At 34.8% G+C, this 22,160-nt stretch overlaps 1 protein-coding gene across 1 annotated transcript in view; it reads right to left on the minus strand.

The window, feature by feature from the left end:
• The window catches only part of ZNF654 (zinc finger protein 654), an 80,529-nt gene that overhangs the window by 9,842 nt on the left and 48,527 nt on the right, over positions 1 to 22,160 (minus strand). The window contains exons 4-7 of the mRNA XM_059392133.1: positions 13,102 to 13,237; positions 10,281 to 10,483; positions 9,471 to 9,610; positions 1 to 142 (exon numbers count right to left, since the gene is read on the minus strand). Of these exons, the coding sequence (XP_059248116.1) occupies positions 1 to 142; positions 9,471 to 9,610; positions 10,281 to 10,483; positions 13,102 to 13,237 (621 nt within the window). The remainder of the gene's footprint in view (positions 143 to 9,470; positions 9,611 to 10,280; positions 10,484 to 13,101; positions 13,238 to 22,160) is intronic.

Genomic DNA, 22,160 nt, shown 5'->3' on the forward strand with positions numbered 1-22,160 from the left:
CTCATCTTTAATGATTTTCATGAAAGGAAATATGACTCTCACATTAGTTGCTGTTCTTAAAAGCTGGTAGCATTGATCTACAAAAACTTGTTTTGAAGGATTAGACTTAAGCTGAAGTTTACTCCATATGAAAATCAACTCCCTGTAAATGAGAAAAAAAGAGAAATATCAAAAACACAGTTTATTCAAATATAGGTATTAGCGATCTTTTGCTAGTTCTATTAAGTACCCTGGCTGGAGTGTATACAAAGTGGGTGTAAATGGGTATTATGTTAATCTCCAAGCTACTTCTGCTGCCTGGGTGGGACTAGAAGAATCTAGAAGAAAACAGAGATCAGAAACTGTAACACAGTGGTAAGGAATGAATCCTCCTCATATGCTGACAAACCTGCACCTCTAGTACATGATAAATTCTAATCCCTGTGTACCAATATTAATGATACTACTTTAAAAAAATAAACTTTGGTCTTTAATACCTACTTGTAAATTCAGAGATCAATTTTGTACACTTTCTGCAAAGAAATGTTCATTATTTTTCATTTTCAATTTGTGAAGATACCCAAAGTACTATAGGTTAAATTGTAAATTATTATAGGTTGGACTCTGAAATTTTATGTTTATAGTATTTCACAGATAGATTCTTTTCTAAAATATGGCCACTATTATATAGACAAGGCAGGAGTTTGGGACAAAGGAATTCGTAAGATATAACTGATATATTTAGATATCATACGCTAGTAAATTATAACTCTTTAAAATGTATCAAGTGACATAAAGCATCATATTCTAAAGAGTATTAAAATAACCGATGAATTTTTTTAAGTGATTTACTGAGTAGTATACTTTGAGCCCAACACATATAGCTATTAAATCTAAGTAAGGACAGCTTAACTACTATCATGAAGGTGCACATTGTCTACTTAGACAATACAGAAAGCACAAAAGTGAAAATGATAGCAAGCAACGTAGAAGACAAAACCAAAATTCTACTTCCATTTCCTTCTAGCAATGTGGGTGTTCTCGAGTTTCAGTCCACAACCCCACTTTTTTTGCATACATAAAATCTCACCAGTTTTCACACCTTGCTTTCAAATGTCTAGCTCTGGCTTCTCTCCCTATTTACATGCCTGGGTATTTCAATTTAAATTGCTTTGTATCACCAGAATCCACCAAGAACAAATAATACTCCCGCAAAACAGATTATCTTTTCCTAGGTCAGTCAATGACACGGAACCTTACTCAAACCTGTTTGGTTCTAATCTATCTATTTCCCACAGCCTATGTATTTCAATTATATTTTTGCCCACAACCATACCACGCTCTCTCAGTGCTACTACCTTAGCTTCTCTAATCTCACATATGGACTTCTGCAGAGGTTGATAAATGGACTTTCAAAAGATTTCATTCAGTGTATTCCATATGTCACGTACTATTAACAGCAACAAAAACAGGTTTTGGGGTCAGAAGGATACGATTTTAATCCTGTGCACTCTTCAAGGTTAATTAGTTAATGTGCTCTGTTTATTCTCATTTTGTTTATGGTAGTTTACTGTACTTGGAAAGTACCTCATTTCTAAGATGAGCTTATCTTTCAAAGTCTTGATCATGTAACTTCTTCAGGAATGCCTTCATGAATACCCCAAACTGAAGTGGTTAAGTACTTCAGAACAGATCTTATCTCTCTTATTGATCTCATACCTTTCTTATAGTTCCTCATTGCTATTTTGTAGGTCCTATTCCCCCAACTATTACTACATTGTAAAGTTCAGTAACACATTATATAGGGGAAGTAGTGGCAAGAACATAAGACTGGGAATAAAAGAGTTCTTAAGAGGACATTGTATACTAACCAGTGTGATACTACCCAGTTCTCAGTGAGCCACCTTTCTCTGGAAGTAGTCCTACTAAACAAGGTTGGAATTCCAGTAGCCATGTTTCCTATATGAACCTCCTCACCATCCTTAAGATACTAAGTCAGGGGTAGGAAACTGACCCCAGTTAGGCCAGAGTCCCTGGAATGTACTCAGTTGGAGAGAAGAAAAATCAGTGTCCCTGGTAGCAGTTATATTTAGGGATCTACTATATCCCGGCCCCCCCTTTTTTGGTCATACCTCAGTATTTTTTCCATGCACTATACCCTTTCCCTAAACTAATTAGACACAGGATGCTCTCACTTGCAAACTGACTAGTATATATCCCAACTCCATTTTGTTACTACCTATGTGGCTTTTATCTCTTTTATCCACAGTTTTCTTATACATAAAAAGAACTGAGAGAGGTAAGTGAAAACACCTAGATAAAATGTCTAAATGTCTAGTATATATGTTTAATAAATCACTAATTTCCTATATTCTTTCCTAATTTTTATAGTCTTAGTAGTACCAGGCTGTGAGATTTATGCAATAAATATTTGGTAGTTAAGAAACTGGTAACAACAACAACAACAAAAGTATTCCTAAATGCTAAGAGCATTTAGAGGGAGTCTCTTAAAGAACTGTATTAAGGGAAATTGTAGACATAGAATGAGATGATGGTGGACACTCTAAATAAGAGGTATTTTATGAGAAAAGGGAAGAGGTAGAAGGCAAGCACATTAACTGTTTAAGAAGACATACCATGGGTGCATGGGTGGCTCAGTGGGTTAAGCCTCTGCCTTCGGCTCAGGTCATGATCTCAGGGTTCTGGGAACGAGCCCCGCATTGGGCTCTCTGCTCAGCAGGGAGCCTGCTTCCCCCCACCCCTGCCTGCCTCTCTGCCTACTTGTGATCTCTGTCAAATAAATAAAATCTTAAAAAAAAAAAAAAAAAAAAGACATGCCGTATCTCTGCAACAGATTTAAAGAGAAAAAATAAAAAAACGATAGTTGGAAGTTATGGGAGAGTATTCCATTGCATTCAATTTTGCACAGATGGATATTTAACATATTAGAAATGTATGTATTTATTCTCCAACTTACTCCAAAAAATAAGTTGGAGACTCCTAACAGACATCTTTAGAATACAATATTATTATTAGTTTTCTTTTTTGAAAAGGGAGATGTTATTTCCCTTTGTTTCTATTAATTCAAATGAAACTTGGTGAATAAAATGTAATCTCAAGATCCTAGTAAATTTACAGGAAAGGGCTACCAATATGGATTTTAGCTTTCTAGCAAGCAAAGCAGGTATCTCAGGATATGGTTATGAAGCTCCATTTTGACTGAATTTACAAAGGGTTCTCAGGTTTTACTTATACAGTGGATTCTGAAGGAAAATTAACATCCTGAAAACCAGTGATAGTCTTCTTTGTTTATAAGCAAACACTGTTTATGAAGCTTACATTTTCTTTTCAAACAGAGGGTCCTATAGAAAACACAGCACCTATATAGTGTTCAAACACATTTCCCAGGTAGCTAACTACTAATAAAATCATCGACAAGTTGCAGAGAATGCAGGGTATATCAGTATCTCCAGTCACTCTTAAAACATAGATGCTTTTATATATATATTGATCTGTGTGTAGTAAGTAGTATTTAATAGAAGAGGCTGTGAGTCAGGCTGTCTGGGTATGAATCCTGGCTTCATTATTTACTAGTTGTATGGCTTGGACATAATAGTATCTACTCCATAAGATTACTGGAATAAAGAAGGAATGCATATACAAAGTATAGACTATAGAAAGCACTCAGTATATATGAGTAGCTGCTGTTACTATTACTAGTAGTTGCTGTCAGCTGTGGTGAGAGAAATGGGGTTGGTAACTTGCTCCACTGGCTTCATATAGAGCAAAACTGAACTGTGGATCAGGTTCTGTCCACAGAGACGGGAGATGAGGTTAAGCTGGTTTGTAGGAAAGGCCAAAATGAAATAGACCACACAGACCTTATAGGCTGGAAAGAATCCTGCTCTTCAATTATGGTAAGAAATCAATTTTAAGAAGCATCAAAAAAGGACCCAAGTAATTCAGAAATATAGAGAAGTAGAAGAAATAAGAGAGCTGGGAATCAGAACTCTGCCTACTCCGAAGGAAGGAAAAAGGAACAGGTAGGCAGCTGGGAGTTGCATACCCAGCTTTTTTTTTTTTTTTTTTTTTTTACCCAGAGGCAGGAAAGATAGGTACTCTTCTGTTTTTACAGAGTAAAATGGTTAGCCAAGAGAAGAAAACAGAGTATCTTCTTGGTCTTTCTGTTTGTTTTATATACTTGAGATTCCAATTTACTTATGAGTTTTTTAAAATGAAAAGGCTAAAGATATCCCATTTAAATAGCTTAATATAGCCAGAGTCAGAACATTCCGTTCCTCCTTTCCCCATAGGAAAAGATCTACTATAACAGTCATGACTATATTCTGTTTCTAACTACATATCAAGAAATAATAATACTTTAGGGGTGCCTGGGGTGGTTCAGTTGACTGACTCTTCATTTTGGCCCAGGTCATGATCTCAGGGTTGTTAGGCTGAACCATGGGTTGGTGTGGGGCCTGTTTGAGATTCTCTTCCCGTTCCCCCTCCTACCTCCCCTTTTCTAATAGATAGGAAGGAAAGGAAAGGAAGAGTAAGACTTCAAAAACTATTTCAAATTATATGTCCTACCGCTGTCTCCTGATCCCCTCTATCTGGAATTCTACTTTATATGGTAAACTTTTTAATACTAATTTGCATGATCAATTAAAAATATACTCCCCTAGAAGATAAGCCCACTAGTTTCTAGACTCCGTATTTCTGAGTCTGAAGATTTTAATCTATAAAGAATATTAAGTGAGTTTATCATTTAAATCCATCTTCAAGCTACTGTTTTAAATATTTAAGAATTTAGGTCCAAGATGGCGACGTAGGGAGACCCTGAACTCAGCTTCTCCAGGGACATACCAAATCTATACCCACTTACAGAGCAATTCCTCTTGAAGAACCAAGGAGTGACTCGACAACTTCTGCACAACAAAAGATAGGGAAACCACATAGAGAATAGCAAGAAAAATAGAGACACTTAACAAAGGGAACTACCACTCCCAACCCTGTGCACTGCAGTGGGGAGTAGTACTGAGGGTCTGTGAACAGATTCATTTACGTGCGTGCACATGCACACGCGTGTGCGCGCACACACACACACACACACACAGAGCTGCAGTTTAAAAGGGTAAGTAGAATATAAGGGATCTAGCCCTAGAACTCTGCCAAATGTCAGGAGATGGCTGGAACACTCTCTCTAGGTCAGTGGGGCTGTCAAGCACCACAGTTTACATTCCCCAAGCACCTTGACAGCATGGATAGGAACATGGTCCAGGCCCTCTACCACCTCTACACACACCAGCCCCAACTGTCCCACTGGCAGCTCCATGTAGTGCCCACCAGGACACCTGTTGTCGGTGTTCACTATAGCTCCAGACTACCTGACAAGGTAACACAGGCACAAAGCACCATGAAATACTCCAGCCCGTACCACTACAGCTCCAGACAACTTGCCAAGGCACCCCTGGAGCACAGCATCCCAGGGCACTATAGAATCCGCTTTTGCTCCAGATGCCCCAGGAGGGCAACCCCCTACACAGAGTATCCCAGGACACCCCAGCTTGTACCGACTTTACCATCTACTGTCACCCTCAATACAGGAGAGCCCTGGGACTACCCTGCACCCACTTCAGCTTCAGCTGTTCTGCCAGTGTACCTTCTGTGCAGAGAACCCCAGTATCACCCCAGTCTATAGCCACTTCAGCTCCGCCCTTCCCACTAGCATGGCCCCAGTACACGGGGCCAGCCACAGCTCTAGCTAGCTAGTCAAAGACACCAGGCACACACAGTCTATATAAGAGATGACCAAACACAAGATCATTCCTTCAAGTGTAGAAGCAGCTGTTCCACTTAATTCATAGAAACAAAAACAGAATGTCAAGCAAATGAGGAGACAGAGGAATATGCTCCAAATGAAAGAACAAGGGGAAAAAAAAAAAAAAAAACCTCAGAAAAAGAACTAAATGAAACAGATAAGTGATCCCGGCTGATAAAGAGTTCAAAGTAATGGTATAAATCTGCTCACCAGAATGGAGAGAGGAGTGGATGAACTCAGTGAGAATTTCATCAAAAAAATAGAAAATATAAAAGAAGAACCAATCAGTGTTAGAAAGTATAAAAACTGAAGTGTAAACTACATCGGAAGAAATCAACAGATTAGTGAATGCAGAACAGAGCAGCAGTCTGGATAGAAAGCACCCAAGCTGAATAGCAAAAAGAAAAAAGAGTTTTGAAAAACAAGGATAAGGGATGTCTTAGATAACACCCAGCAAACATTTACATTTTAGGAGTCCCAGAAGGAGGAGAGAAAGGGGCAGAGAACTTACATGAAGAAATAATAGCTGACAACATCCAGGTTCAGGAGGCACAGAGTTTGAAACAAGACGAACCCAAGGAGGTCCACACCACTACACATAATAATTAAAATGTCAAAGAGGAAGATAAAAACGTACAGTTCCTTACCCAGAACCATGCAATTAAAAGCTCTGAGAGTAGGCAAGACAACCTGCTTTAAATAACAAGCCCTCTGTGTGACTTTATGTTTACTAAAGTTTTTAAAGAGCTACTTGATACTAGAATGACAGATTTTAAATTCCTTAAGGTTGCTTAGTGCATGTACCTATTTATAATTGTGTAAATGGTGGGTTGAGGAGCAATGGATGGGGTCAAAGAGTGCTAACATATGACTACCAGTGCCCTGGTTGTCTGGGCACTAGTTATGAAAATGACTAATTTTCTTGAGGTAGAGAGTGGCTACCAGGAGAGTAGAGGGAAGATATATAAACAAGCACTGGTAAATGAAATATCTTGTTTATGGTGCTTGGCGACTGTGGTTCACTACCTAACTCTGTCTGTGAAGTAAACTTGTTATGGTGATAGTTTTCAAAAACTATTGTAAGAAATAAACTAGACTGAAGCATAAAATGCAAAATGTATTTAAATTTGACTGATTCCTGAAAGATAGAAATTGATGTTTTTAGGAGTATGGTATCCTTTTAAAGCCCAAATATCTCTTGACTCACTATTCTGGGTATTTTTTATCACTACCAATCACTCTCAAACCAATCTATAACTTTAACTTAACAAGCTGTAACCACCAGGTTAAACAATTTAAATAAACCAGCAGTTTATTTTATTTCTTAAATTTCTTATCTTCAATGACATTAGTACTGGAATTTCTCTCTTCAGAAAAATAAACTTTAGATATAGACAATATATAATAAAGGCTTTGTACTCTATTAAAATTTTCTAATTAAAATTTACTAATATTACCTATTAAAGAGAAGGTAAATGAAAAATATGTATTTCAGAATTTAAAATTCAAAAGTACTGATCAAAAAATGCCCATAGCTGGGATGCCTAGGTGACTGAGTAAGGTCCCACTCTTGATTTTGGCTCAGGTCATCTCAGATGAAAACTATAAAACTAGTAAGTGAAATCAAAGAACTAAATAAATGGATAGCTATTCCATGTTTCCCTGGATAGGAAACAGTGTTGTCATATCAGTTCCAACTTATCTACAAATTCAGTGCAAACCCAATCAAAATCCCACGAGGTTATTTTGTGGGTATCAACAAACAGATTCTAAGGTTTATAATGAGGTAAAAAAAAAAAACCAGAATAACCAGTAGAATATTGAAGAACAAAGTAGAAGGACTGATGATACCCACTTTTTTTTAAAAAAAAAAAGCCAAACATAATAAAGACAATGTTGTATTGGTGAAAGAAAAGACTAATATATCAAGAGAACAGAACAGAGAGCCCAGAAATAGGCCCACATAAATACAGTCAACCGATCTTTGATAAATGAGCAAAGGCAATACAATGAAAGTTGACGACAGTCTCATCAACAAATGGTGCTGGAACTGGACATCTACATACAAAAAAAAAAATGAATCTAGAAACACACTTTATACCTTTCACAAAGATTAAGTCAAAATGGGTCACAGACCTAAAAATAAAATGCGAAACTATCAAACTCCTAGAAGATAATGTAAGAGAACACCTAGATGACCCTGGGTATGGTGATGCTTTTTTAAAACATCACAGTCATGATCCACTAAGGAAATAATTGATCTGCTAGACTTTGTTCAAAAATTAAAAAGAGAAATAAAAACAGACCACAGATTGGGAGAAAATGTTTGTAAAAGACATATCTGATAAAGGGCTACTATCCATAATAGAGAAAAAGACTTTTCAGAACTCAGCAAAAAGAAAACTTATTAATAATTTGATTTAAAATGGGCCAAAAAACTTAACACCTCACCAAAGAAGATATATAGGTAATAAAAAACAAGCACATGAAAAGATGCTCCATATCATATATCATCAGGGAAATACAGATTAAAACAGGATGCCACTATACACCTATCAGAATGGTCAAATTCTGGAACACTGACAATTCTCATACATTGCTGGTGGTAACACAAAACAGTACAGCCACTTTGGAAGACAAGTTAGGCTTTTTCTTACAAAACTAAACCTGTTCTTATCACACATTTCAGTAATCATGCTCCTTGGTATTTACCCGAAGGATCTGAAAACTTATGTCCACACAAAAACCTGCACAAGGATATTTATAGCTGCTTTATTTCTTTGTAGTTGCCAAAACTCGGAAGCAACCAATATGTCCTTCAGTAGCTGAATGTATGCATAAACTGTGGCACATCCACATAATGGAATATTATTCAGGGCTAAAAAGAAATTAGCTATCAAGCTATTAAAAGACATGGTGGAACCTTAAATGCATATTACTAAATGAAAAAAGCCAATCTGTAAAGGCTATATACTATATAATTCCAACTATATGATACTGGGGAAAAGGCAAAACAATGACAATAGTAAAAAGATCAGTGGTTTCCAGAGGTGAGGGAGGGGAAGGAAGGTAAGAAATGAATAGGTCAAGCACAGAGGATTTGGGGATAATGAAAATACTCTGTATATTAAAATGATATATTTCATTAGACATTTATCCAAACCCATAGATTATATAACAGGAATGGTGAACTCTAAGATAAACTATGGACTTTGGGTGGTTATGATATACCACTGTAGGTTCATCCCTGATTTAAAAAAAAAATAAAATATTTTTCTGGTGAGTAACGGTTTTTGAGTAATGCTGATAATGGGGGAACTGCATGGATGGGGATGGGGATGTAATGAGAAATGTCAGTACTCCCCCCTCAATCTTGCTGTGAACCTAAAACAGTTCTAAAAAAAAAAAAGTCCTAAAAAACTAACACTCCACATATAATTTAAAATACAATTCTTTCATTATAATACATACTTTAAACATTTACACTGTCAATTACTGGTACATGGTCATTGTCTTTTTTAGGTCTTACAATAAACTGTTGTTTCTCACACAATAAATTTTTAAAAAGTGACTTTACATTTTCACCTAACTTTTTGAAAGACAAAGTCAAGACTCGGCTAACCATTCTCCTTCTGTTCCCCATCTCAGCTTCCATATTGGGAACACTTACCAGATACAGTACATATCTCCATTCTGGAGTTGTGGAATAAGAAAGGATTCACAGAGTTGCAAGGCTAACATAGTCTTGCCTTCTTTTTCAGTGTTACAGATGATATCAATCCCACTTTTACAATCAGTTTTTAATAAATGCTATAAAAAGAAAAGAAAAAGCAGTTCATATCATTAAAAATATCTAAAAAGCTAATTGCATTAAATGTGTAGAGTTAATATTCAGGAAAAAAATTAAATTTCTGGTTTTCTTCTACAAAGACAATGATGAATTACACAGAAATATTTTCATAGTTTCATTATATAGAACCTACAATTTTATGACTATTTTATCTCATTTTTTAAATCTCATTAATGTCCACAGCTTGTAGATAAATAAGTTCTATTATTAGGAAAAGATTAATTCTTTCATCTTTAAAAAATAAACAAAATACAGACAGGAGCATTTAATTTTTTAGTATTTAAAAGGCAAAATACTTCATAAAAATTATTTTTAAAAGTGCTGAAAAAAAAACAAGATTAACAAATTTTTATTAAAAATCCTCGATTTTTATTTAACCTCTTATCTATCACAAGAAGCTCACCATGAATAATAAGCACTGATGAATGTTTTGTTAATTGCATCATTTGTTAATATCAGATTATCTAATTCAACAGGAGCTTAAAGAATGGTGCCAATGAGAACACATCTAGATAACATAATCTTACAATCTCTGGTGTTACTGCAAAAGGAATTTAACAAGAAAGGGCTACTTTTCTTATTTTTGATAAGGTTAAAATAGTAATAGGCAAACATAATCTCAAACATTACCTCCTGGAATAGCTGATCTTCTACAGGTGACATAAACAGACATGTGAAGAGCGCTTGATGGAAGTACAAGTCTTTGCTGATTTCTGGGTGATTTATACAAGATTTAATAAGAGCCATTGCTTCAGGTATGCGTTCACAAGCAATTAGGTATCTGGCACGTAGTTCAAAGAACAGTGGATTTTCAGAACTTAAATATTTGTTCACTATATTAAAAAGAAAACAGAGACTTATTACTCTTGAGATTCTCAAGGTTGTCTGAAACTTTACCACTAACATGTGGTATCTAAGTAGTAAGTAGTTATTTAATTAAATAGCATATTCCTTAGTAGGAGTTTATTTGTGACAAGAATACTCAGTTATATAATTGGAAAAACAGAAAGAAGAGGAACACCAAAACAGTGCTTAAGAACTATTAATTTCTTTTCGGTCTAAAAAGTGAAAAAAAAAATTAAAAAGAAAATAAAATGAAATATTCTCTTTTCAGTTCACTAATATGTTAAAATGTTTCAGATAATATCGGATCTGGAATTTCAAGTCTATTATGTACTTAATTTTTTTTTACTGCCTAATATTTTCACTACTGTAAGATTAAAAGGCTGACTCCTATCATTAAAACCACATTGATTTAGATTAATTACAGAGAAAAGTAATTTGAATTAATGAAAATGTAATATATTTTATTACTTTTTAACAAAAAATTAACTCGACAGTAGTGCCAAATAGAACTGCTTATTAATATATGCTCATGTGTCACTAAGAATAATTACTAATACTTTTTTTTTACACAATTTAAAAATCTATAAACACCTTTTATCTATAATCTATAAACTAAGTTTATTTAGACCTAACAACAACCTATGACAGGTATCATATCATAGTACTTCTTTAACAGATCACAAAACTGAGTCTCAGAGAGGTCAAATGACTTGCCCAAGGACAAAGAATAAGGGGTAGAACAGGGATCCATATTTCAAATCCAAAGTATTTTTATTAGTCGTGATGTTTAATCAGTAGCTCCTAAAATGCCTATGAGTAATGTTTTATTTGGGCTTCAACATTTGCCTTGCAGTTCTGTTTACTGTATATGATATAAGCAGACAGTGATTTGTCTAATTAATGCAAAGATAAATTTCAGACTGGTCTTTACCCTAAAGTCACCAACTAGAGGAGAGTCATCCATATTTATCAGACTCTAGAGCAGCTTTTCCCAAAGTGAAGTATGTTAGTGGAAGTATGAAAGTATGTACATAAGGTATGTACAAAGTATGGAAGTATGTACATAAGGACTAGAGAGAGACAGATGCCAAAAGCCCTTATACCAACCAACAACAGAAATGTTCCAGCTCTGTCAGAGAAACCTCAAAGCTACCCTAAAAGTCCAAACAACCTCTCCTCTGTTCTCACTCCTTTTGAAACTCTGTCTCGCTCCTGTCTGCTCTGGCCACATTTCCCAGTCTCCTCATAGTTTTCCTCAGTCTGTCACCCTTGCCTTTCCTATATGGACTCAATACTTTTCCTCAGTGGTCCAACTCTTTCTCTTCAGTTCCAACTTCTTCCCTCCTCAGTTTTTTATTCCTTTCTGAAACCCTCCCATCAAGTTCCAGTCTCCTTTGTATCCCCTGGGTATTTACCACTAAACCAGTATCATATCTACCGTAGCCTCCTTACCCACCACTTTGCACTATTTCTGGTCTTCTCTCTTTCTTCATCTTCTCCCATATCTGTCACGGTCCTCCACATTTGTATCTGGGGTTGGCTTGCTCTTAAGCTGCACAAGCATAGCCCCTTCTCCACTCAGCTCTACTCAAAGACCCCCACCCCCCCAACCTGAGACAAATGGAAAGATCCTAACCTGCTTAGCATAAAATGTGATGTGGAATAAGGTCCAGACCAAGGTCTGAATGGTTCCAAGGCTAGGAAGTCTTGTCTTTTCCCTCTGGCCATCTTATAATTGCACTTCATGGGCTCTCCATGCCTTCAAATGTTCTCCATACATTTTTGCTTATACTACTGCTGAGTTTACATTCTAAATTTGGTGACCAAAATGTTCTGGGGCTCAGGAATAATATGGCAAACATTTTTAAAAAGAATAAACTGGAAGTAATTGACAGAGCCTATTGTCTCAAAGGAAATTTTGGCCCACAGGAAATACTGCGGATCTAGGTTGAAGAGGAGGTGATGTCAAAGAAGTATGCAGGGCATTAAGGGGAACTTCAATTAATGGGTGAAGTTTGGGAAATACTGCTCCAGAGTGTTTGGAATTGAAATTTACTTATTCATTCAAATAGTCACGCATTCATTTAATGCATTCATCATGTGGTCATTCATTCAGTTAACAAATATTTATATTGAGCACCTACTCTGTCCCACCTACTCTGGGCTGGGTAGAGGATATGCAGTAGTGGTGATAAAAACTGGTGGAGTTCCAGCCCTCACAGAGTTTCCTGTATAAGGGAGATTCCATGTGCTTAATTAAGCAGGGTGATTTTTTAAGGGTGTTTGTTCCTACTTAAATAGATTTTTAAAATATAACAAGTGGCAAAAACAAACTATAAGTAACATCTGGATAGTAAAAGTGTTAACACTCTGAATTCCCATTAGAATAAACGGGAAACTACTGGAAATAAATGTACCTAGTCTGGTGTCAAAAGTCATTCTTGGGCCAGGTTAGTGTAACAATTTAAACACACTTCATGTGAAAATACATTACTCTTATTCAGTATTAGAAGATAAAGAAAAATCACTATTACTGCTCTAATTAGAAATAAGTTGCGCTTGCTTCTCACAAATGTTGGTTTGGATTTTGAGTCTCCTGAAGTACCTATCTCCTGAGATGCTGGCTGGGCTTTAAGAACAGCTTGCAACACTGGATCTTCCCATGGGCCACCATCTCTAATGATTCGAGTCACCAGTTCCAGATTCACATTTCCATATCTGCGGAGGTGATTCTGGCATTCCTAGGAGAGAAAAATCATTTTGGCTTTGTGAATTTAAGGGGTTAAAAACTAAACTTGATCATCCTTGTCAATAAAATGACTGATGGTCAATGAGGCAACTATTAAATTATAAAAGAGAAAGGGTTGCTATAGTAACCTAAGTAGGGTGTCAAAACCCCATCAGTACACAAATAGGCTTTAATGCCAAAGGTTACGGGGAGTTTTTACATAATTGGACTTAGAAAATCCAATTATAATAGGGATGAAGTGTAACCCAAGGGAAAAACTTAAGGGATGCATCATTTCTGGGAAAAGAATCAGGTTGCGAAATGTAAGGGGAAAACTTACAGGATGCATCATTTCTAGGAAAAGAACCAGGTTGCAAAAACGTAAAACTTAAATGTTGAGTTAAACTTATGTGAGGGCTCTTAAAGCTTCTGTTAACAATGGCAAGCAAGAGCCTGACTATAAAAAGGAGGTAGAGGGTCCCTGTGCAATACAGACTGTGGTTGGCACGTAGACACAGATCCCCTGCTCTGATCGCAAATGTATACTCTTGAGTTATGCTGGAAGGCTGGAAGATGGAAAGTCTATTGCATTTTGTTGTGTTAGCAGATCTGTAGTCTTGGGATGAACAAATAAATGGCAGACTGAAGGAATGAATCCAACATATAATACAAAACTTTGCATTCATTTTACGATAAAGATGCACTGATAAATTGGGCATTGACTGATAATTTGTCTATACATTTTCTGGGATTTTTTAAAAAGATGTTTGAAATATTTTTAGAGAATCCATTATATTAGACTCATGACTATATTATGAATTATGTAACAAGTTTAATTTGTAAACAAATCTTAATATTTAGGAGAATTTGGCCAACTGAATTTAAAAATATGACTTATTAGATTTAGATTTATAAAATTTAATTGTTTGATTAAGCTTTTTAAATTCATTATACACCCTGGTTGTTGTTTTTGAAAATGTTTCAAGGAATTTAATTCGATAATTTTAAAAGATTAACTGAAAGCCTAGGGAAGGTATGACTAGATTTATTTTTTTTTAAGTGCATAAACTGGGCTTATAGCCTTAGAAAAGAATAAGATATTGAAATTGGCAATGTTAAAATCCGAATAAACTGCACATCAATTACAATACAATTGCCAAAATTTCTTTCTGTGCTCAAAAAATCCCTCAGACGCTAAAAACATAGTAACAGTTACAAAGCAAAGCTTCAGTATAAAACAATACGACATTACAAATCTTACCAGGCTACATATTCAAAGTGGCAATAAACACTTTGCTTTTATATGTCATGTTCTTTCATCATCTGACTGTTACAAAGTGGTAACTACATGCCACTTTTTATTCCTTGTTAAACTAAACAAAAAGAGCTTTTATATGTTTTATAAGACAATAAGGCAGTAGAAGAAATAACAAGTTTCAAGATAAAGAATCATTTAGTCAAAGAAGTCAAAGGATCATTAAGTCATAACATGAAAGTAAGTTTATGTTCTAAAAGTTAGAGTATTTCCAAATTAAAATGAGCAAGCAAGCAAGCAAACAAAAACTGTGTAAGTAATGGGCAAGTTACTTAACCTCTCTGTGCTCCTTCAGTTAACTCATCTGCAGAACATATACTAAAAACACCTACTTCACAGGATTGTTGTGAGGTTTAAATATACAGTACTGATAAGTGCTTAGTACAGTGCCTGGCACATAGTAAGGACTTAATAGTATTTCTTCTAGTATTCTGCATACCCAAATGCCTTAGCATAAAATTATTTTCTGCATTTCCATGTGTCAGCATGTTATAGTATTCATAAAAATAAGGTATGAAGTTTTTGATCAGCAATGATATGTTTTAAACACATGGAACATAGTAAAAATCTGTGGTAACAATTTATAATTTAAAACAATCAATTTCAAACCTAAAGGTAAACAAACTTCTAAATTACTCTAGACACACATATTGCTACTCCTAAAATTCAATTACTGTTAAGCTGGCTTTGGGATAAAAGCACAAGAGATAAGGTGAGCTGGATGCTAGCCCCTGTATCACTGCTGAGCTTTAGCTTTGCTTCTGAGCTCTTGGACAGCCCATCTTTCTAGCTATCTTATAGTAGGTAAGATACCAATCATACAACCATTAGCACTATGGGACCTATACCCGGAATTGGGCTACGTCAAGATAAGGTACAATAGGTCTATTGCTAATTTCCTACATATGGCTGACAAGTAAGAAATACTTGGAGGTCTTGTTAAAAAAAAAAAAAAAATCAGATTACCAAGCACCAATTCAAACATTCTAAATCAAAATTTCTAGAGAAAGTCCTGATAAACTGTATATTTAAAAAGCCCCACCCCAACGTCAGCTTTGGCATACTTTTTAATTGTACCTACATCTAGAGTATATTTTCATAAATGCTAATACTAGAAATTACACACTTGTATTCCTACCAACCCTTCTATTAAAAATCAGTCAATTAGCTTAAGTTCATTTTTCTAAGATAAAGATTATAAGGTAGAGTTTTGTTTCTTTGTGTATGTGCACATCTTAAGTCAAGTGCACCATATTTTGGAGGCCACTTTTATGAGAAATAGCTCTGGACAGGAAACAGGGATGAAATGAAGATTTCATTTTGGTGTATTTAAAAAGACATGGAATACAAGAGAACATGTAAGTCTGTATCTATCTTTTGGCTCCCCATTCCTTAAATAATACGGTGGCTTCTATGGATGAAATGTAATTTAAAAGCCTTGAAAGTAAAAAAAAAAAAAAAAAAAAAAAGGAAGCACTTAAATCACTATAGCATTCACAACTTATCTTTCCTATATATACATATTATATATTTTTTAGAATGTTTAATTAAAAACGTGCACCTATATATTAACCTAATCCTTTATTTATTCATCTGTCTACTATTGTTGATATCCACCACACAGTGCTAAATGTAATTCCCTCAGAAACTTCCTTTCAACCTTGTTTTTGCCAAAGGTAGAGAGAAAACACAACTCCTTCCCTGACTCTTCCTTCAGAATCTATTGCTTAATGTATGGGCTTAATGTTTTGTTCAGAAGAATTTTCTTCCCTGAACTTGCTGCCTCTTTAGAACTGGCAGCAGTTGTCTGGCCATACCATATACCTGATCTGAACTCTTCTCTGGCAGCTTATAGTGATTACATTCCTTTTTTTTAATAGCATAAAATTCTTAATGCCCAACTTCATAATTAAGGAACTCTGGATGTACCTTCCTAACTCATTCACATATTGTATATGAATCCTTTCCTCCAGCTTCATCTCATCCATGTCTCTTAGATTCATCATGCACTGTCTTGCTTACACTTTTTCTCATTATCATTCTCTTTCTCCTTCAACTTCCTATAAACTTTATCTAAACCTTCCCATAAACCATTCCAAATACCTTCCTATCCTCTCATAGTCCTACTTTTCCCTGAGAAGCCTCTACTAGCTACCTCAATCCATAATAAACTTAATTCCTTCTCCTGCGGTACTGAAAATGCGTACCAGTCCACTCTTCTAGTAATTACCACGTAAAAAGAGGCCCTGAATTATTAAAGGTTGACATCTTACTTCTTAGGTAATTAAAAGCGTCTTCAAACAGAGCCAAGAAAGGAAAGGTATACCAGAGAAGATATATTCTCAATAATTAACTTTTTAATTAAAATAGGGTTTTATGGAATCCATGGAATCAGAAGCACTCTGCAGTATTTGTCTTATTTTGAATGAAATGCATGTTCCAGAGTAAAATTATAGAATACCATGTTAAATTCATTCATAAAATAAGCTATTATAGCAAATCAAAAGCAAAAATATATTAAAAAGGTCTTCAATGTGGTCAATGTTGTAGAAACAGAGCTTTTAAAATAAAGTAAAATCTTTACAATACTTTGAAATAAGATATGATCATATCTTTTATTTATCACACTGTACTTGGTTATCTTATGGCAAAGCATTTTAAAAAGTTGCAAAATTTAAAGATGTTATGTAGTTTTCTTTCAGCAAAAGACAACGTCACACATGTGCTGTTCTTTTCTGTGGTAAGTTCCTAAGGAATATTTACCTCATGTTTTTAAAAAATAATCATTCTGAGTTTGTCCATAGAAAGAAGACAGTGTAACAGTGGAAAGGTTACTGCTTTTCAAAAGAAAGTTCGTATGGAGAAAATGATTTAAAATCAATGTTTGGAAGTTGTCTGCATTTTTACATGTTTGCTGTTACCAAAAATCAGCATGTCACCTATGTTTGTATATGTGACCTTAAAAAACTTAAACTAGAGTTTTTAATTAAAAAATCTTTCAACTGCAGCATTTTAATAGGTTTTCAATTCATATGTTAAAAATGGTATCAAGAAAACACCGATTTCCATAACAACAGAAATTTACTAAGTCACATTTCAACAATTCTAAATTTAGTGGAACGAATTTAAAACTGAGTATCATAGTTTACAAGATTTTGCTTAGATCTACCAAAAGGTGTCTTTTTCACCTATGACAGCTATTAAAACCAAGTATCAGAGTAAACTGAACCAAAATCAGACTGAATTATTATATGACCAAGTGTTAAAATTTTTCAAAATAAAAACATATTCAGTCACACTTCTGTCATTAGTTTTTACACTAACATTATTTTACTTTTATCTTTTAAAAATGTTTGTTTCATAATGTATAGAATGTTAGTAAATGTATGCAAAAAAACAAATAACACATGTACTGATATGTATATATATTTTTAAAACCTAGATGGCTGTCCTATCAGAAGTCTAGAGAGTCCTGGTTTTACATATTATTTGTTCTCACATTGGGTTTGGAATCTAACATAAAACTCACTGTCTTCTACTGATCCTACTATTATACCAATTTTCTTTATTATCTGATGTACTTCTTCCTGTTATTTCTACTGTTTACACCCTAGTGTAGACCTTTATCTGCTATCATTTAGATAACCACATTAATTTCTTCTTCTTCTCTCTTCTCAATAAATCTTTGGAAGGTCTCAAAATGTTAGGTCACAAAGCAGTTCAGTATAAATAAAACACTTCTTTAGGGGCACATGGCTGGCTCAGTTGGAAGAGCATATAACCCTTGATCTCAGGGCCATGAGTTCAAGCCCCATGTTTGGTCCAGAGATTACTTAAATAAATAAAACTTTTTAAAAAATTTCTTTAGACCTGTTGTTTTGACATCTACACTGCTGCAAATACATGATTATATCAATTCAATTTAAATGGATATTTAAATGTATGTAATTGTTCCCTGTGTAATACATAATTACATTTTTATACATTTTAAAAATCTTAAGTAGTAAATGTAAATGTCACTTAAATTAGCAATTGGGAGTTTTACCTGAAGGGGAAGTCAATAGTAAGTACAGCAAAACCTTTAACTGAGAGCATAACCAAATTTCAGAATTGGTGACTGCCATGCTAATAAAAGCACAACACTACTACTAACATTTTTAAATTGGTAAGAAACTAATATGGCCAACAGAGAAGTGCTACTGTAATGATTCTAACCTGTAAGATAGACCCTGATGCAGAATTAAGGTGTATGCAAGATTTCCTTGAGTACAGGTTCTCACACAAAGAGAGAAATATAAAATCTGTCAGCAGAAAAGAGCCAGCAGACTTAGTCAAGAACAGGTCACAATACTGGAAATGCTACAAATTGGGCAAGTTAATCTCCAATAAACATTACTGAATGGATGGATGAATGAATGAATCTCTGTGTCTTTCATTTCATCATGTGTTTGTTAGACTGGATTTAATGACCTTTAACAGTTCTTTACAGCTAAATTTTCTATGATTTCTATGGAAAAACATAAAATTAGTACTTCAAGCACTAATATGCTCACAATTCTAGTTATGTATTCGGACACTACAGAATCATCTTTCACTGATCAATGAATGCTTTGACGATCCTAATGCACTTTCAGAGCTATTTTCAAACTATTAATCTTATCATTGATTTTGAAGGCACTTACATGCCTGCTCCTGACAACACAAAATTTTAAGATGCTCAGAATATAAGATCTTTGTTTATAGTTGCATCCTGTGGTATGAATAACTATCAATGCAGTGTCTAGTACCTGCTTTTGAGATGACTGTCATTCCATGTGTCAGGGTATACTGGCCTTTCCTGAGATACACAACTTATGTATGCTGACAGCCTTATCTTTTGGAGGCTTGCTCTTGGTCCCTTGAGCTTAACTGTCTCAAGTTTATTTATTGTATTATGCTTGAAATAACTCTGGCTCTTAAATCTCTTCAAAGTGATCACAGAACTTCAACAGTTGATGTATTGTTTCCTTCTCAGATTATTAAAAAAATTATAGAGAAAGTGAAAATATTTCTGAGGTAGTAAAATATAAGAATTATTAATAGGAGTAACAATTTCAAACATATAAATGACAGTGAAAAAATATCAACGCTTTACCCATTTCAACACAAAATTTATCTAAGGAATACATTTTTTATAAAATGATTTCAGAATCTGAAACTTTAATTTTAACACCAGTCTTTTTCATTCCCAGTGTTGAATATGTGGAATACTTGTCAAGCATGTTTCTCTCACAGATAGTGAAATCTTTTCCCTTATATCTTTCTCACACTTAAGCAGACTTCAATTTATTTTTCTATACACTGTTAAAGTAGAATCCACAAGTAAATATTCAGTGGTTTCATCTCATGAATGCATTTGTTGATCTGTCCCCCATCTTACTTATAGTAGTAATCAATGGACCATGGAGTAAATTTCAGAAAATACACCTCATTGTTTCTTGTTTTTCAGAGTTCAGCAATGATGATACATGTCTAAGAGGGATTTTTTTTTAAAAGAAAGAAATGCCTATGGACTTATTTATCCTTCATTTGTACTGGCAAATATATTCATACTAAGGGCTACGACTACTAAATGCTGGAGACAGAGGAGTGAAAGTAGCCGCTGCCCATGAGCTCTAACAGCATAGTTGGAGAGACTTATCAAACCAAAACAGAATAGAAAGGGATTAGTGTTTCAGTAACAGTAGAAAAGCTTGTGGTGGGGGGAGTAGGGTGGCATCATATGCAGTCAAAATGGAATTAAGCAGAGACAGGAGAGAACTTCTATCAGAGAAGAGAAGAATATGTGAACACAATTCTGAAACTGCTCTTCAAAATGTCTTGATATTAAGTTGGTATGATCATATTCTCTAAAAGCATTTTAACCAGTACTACAAAGATGGTTTAAATACCAGGATTAGGATTTAACCAAATTAAGTCTTTGGGCAATTTATTCCAAGTAGTCTAGTTAGTGTATGGCACTACTCTATATGGTTATATCAGCTTAAGTGCCCCCCAAATATACCTGATTCTTCCTACCTTCCTTACCTCTATCCAATCAATACCATAATCTGAGATTTTGGTTCTGTTATCATGTGTGTGCTTATATATTATTTTCCAGAATCATTTCTAACATAAAGAATTTTCATTAAAGCCATATTAACAATAATCTACAAGTTTAGTTTCCTCACATCAGTCCCATTTTTTTTAATTCTATAACAACTGTATTTATAAATTCTTTGTTTTGACCATTTCTAAATCAGCTGGCATACTTTTTTTTTTCCTGATAAAAGTCTTACAGTTGCTTTGTTTTTCTAGTATTTGAGCTATTTATTTCTGTTGCCCTCTCTCATAAACTACAGGGCTTGGCAGATTATTATGTAATATTTTTTCCCTTCAAAAACTCCACAGACATTATTTATTTATTCCAGTGTTTGTTACAGTGGAGAGTGGAGAAGTTCACTGCCAGCCTCGTTTTATTTTTTCCCTTGTGAGAATCCTGTTTTACATGAGTTCTCATTTGTAGAACTTTCCTTTATCCTGAAAATTGAAGACATTGTACAATAAGATATGACTGCATGTAACTATGGAATGAAAATATATTTTTAGAGATCTGTTTCCTTCACTGATTGAGTTTTTTTCTGGAGCTAATCTGCTGTTGATCACCTACTTTTAATTTAGAAGTTTCATCTCCATACAGTATTTTAACTCCATACATTCTCTGGGATGGTCTCTTCTTTACAATTTCACTTCCAGTTTCATGGAGGGTACCCTGAACTCAACCACAGAAAGAACAAAATTGATCCTTTAATGGTCTTATTACCTAAACCATGTACTGATGGTAACTGGCATTAATCTCTTTATTCATCTTTACCTAGAATATCTAGAACAGAGAGCTGTTTTACTCATGGGTAAATAGGTCTCTCTGACTCCTTTAAGCTCAACCAAGACAGAAGAGAAAGGGTTAAGTTTACTTTGTTATTTGTTAGATCAATGGCCCATCAGGCAGTAAAGAGAAAGCTACAATGGGAGACAACCATAGCTCTTTGAAAAACTTTCTAACCTCTGGGTATTGGGGCAGGCTGCATTTAGTTTGGGTCATTTTCTCAATGGAAGGAATGCTTTCGTGGAGAGCCATACATCCTATTTTGAATACTGATAGCTTAGACGTATCAGTATTCCTGCCCTGTGGGCTCTTCTGCATACCTGGTGCACTTTTAGGAAGGACCAACAAGAATGAGATTGGCCATATACCTAATGGCCCACCATCTGATATTTCTTCAGTTTCCACTGTTACAAGCTGATAGGGGTATGGGGCATTACTGGAAAGCATTCAGAAGGCCTCCCCTCTCCCCTTTTTAATCACATTCAGTTAAACAAGTACTGTTTGGTTTATCACTTGAGATGGATTTATCCCTGAGGGCTTGATATAGATCCTGATCCTAGTTTCCAACATTCATTAGGAATTCTGTTCTCATGTTATTTTTGTCATTTCACTTGGAATCTAAATTTAATTACATTAATGGGTTTTGGAGACCCAGTGTATGAATTCAATCACAAGCCTATGGAAAGCTCACCAATGAACAGATTAAAGATAATAAGC

The sequence above is a fragment of the Mustela nigripes genome, chromosome 2, assembly GCF_022355385.1.
Source record: "Mustela nigripes isolate SB6536 chromosome 2, MUSNIG.SB6536, whole genome shotgun sequence".
NCBI lineage: Eukaryota > Metazoa > Chordata > Mammalia > Carnivora > Mustelidae > Mustela > Mustela nigripes.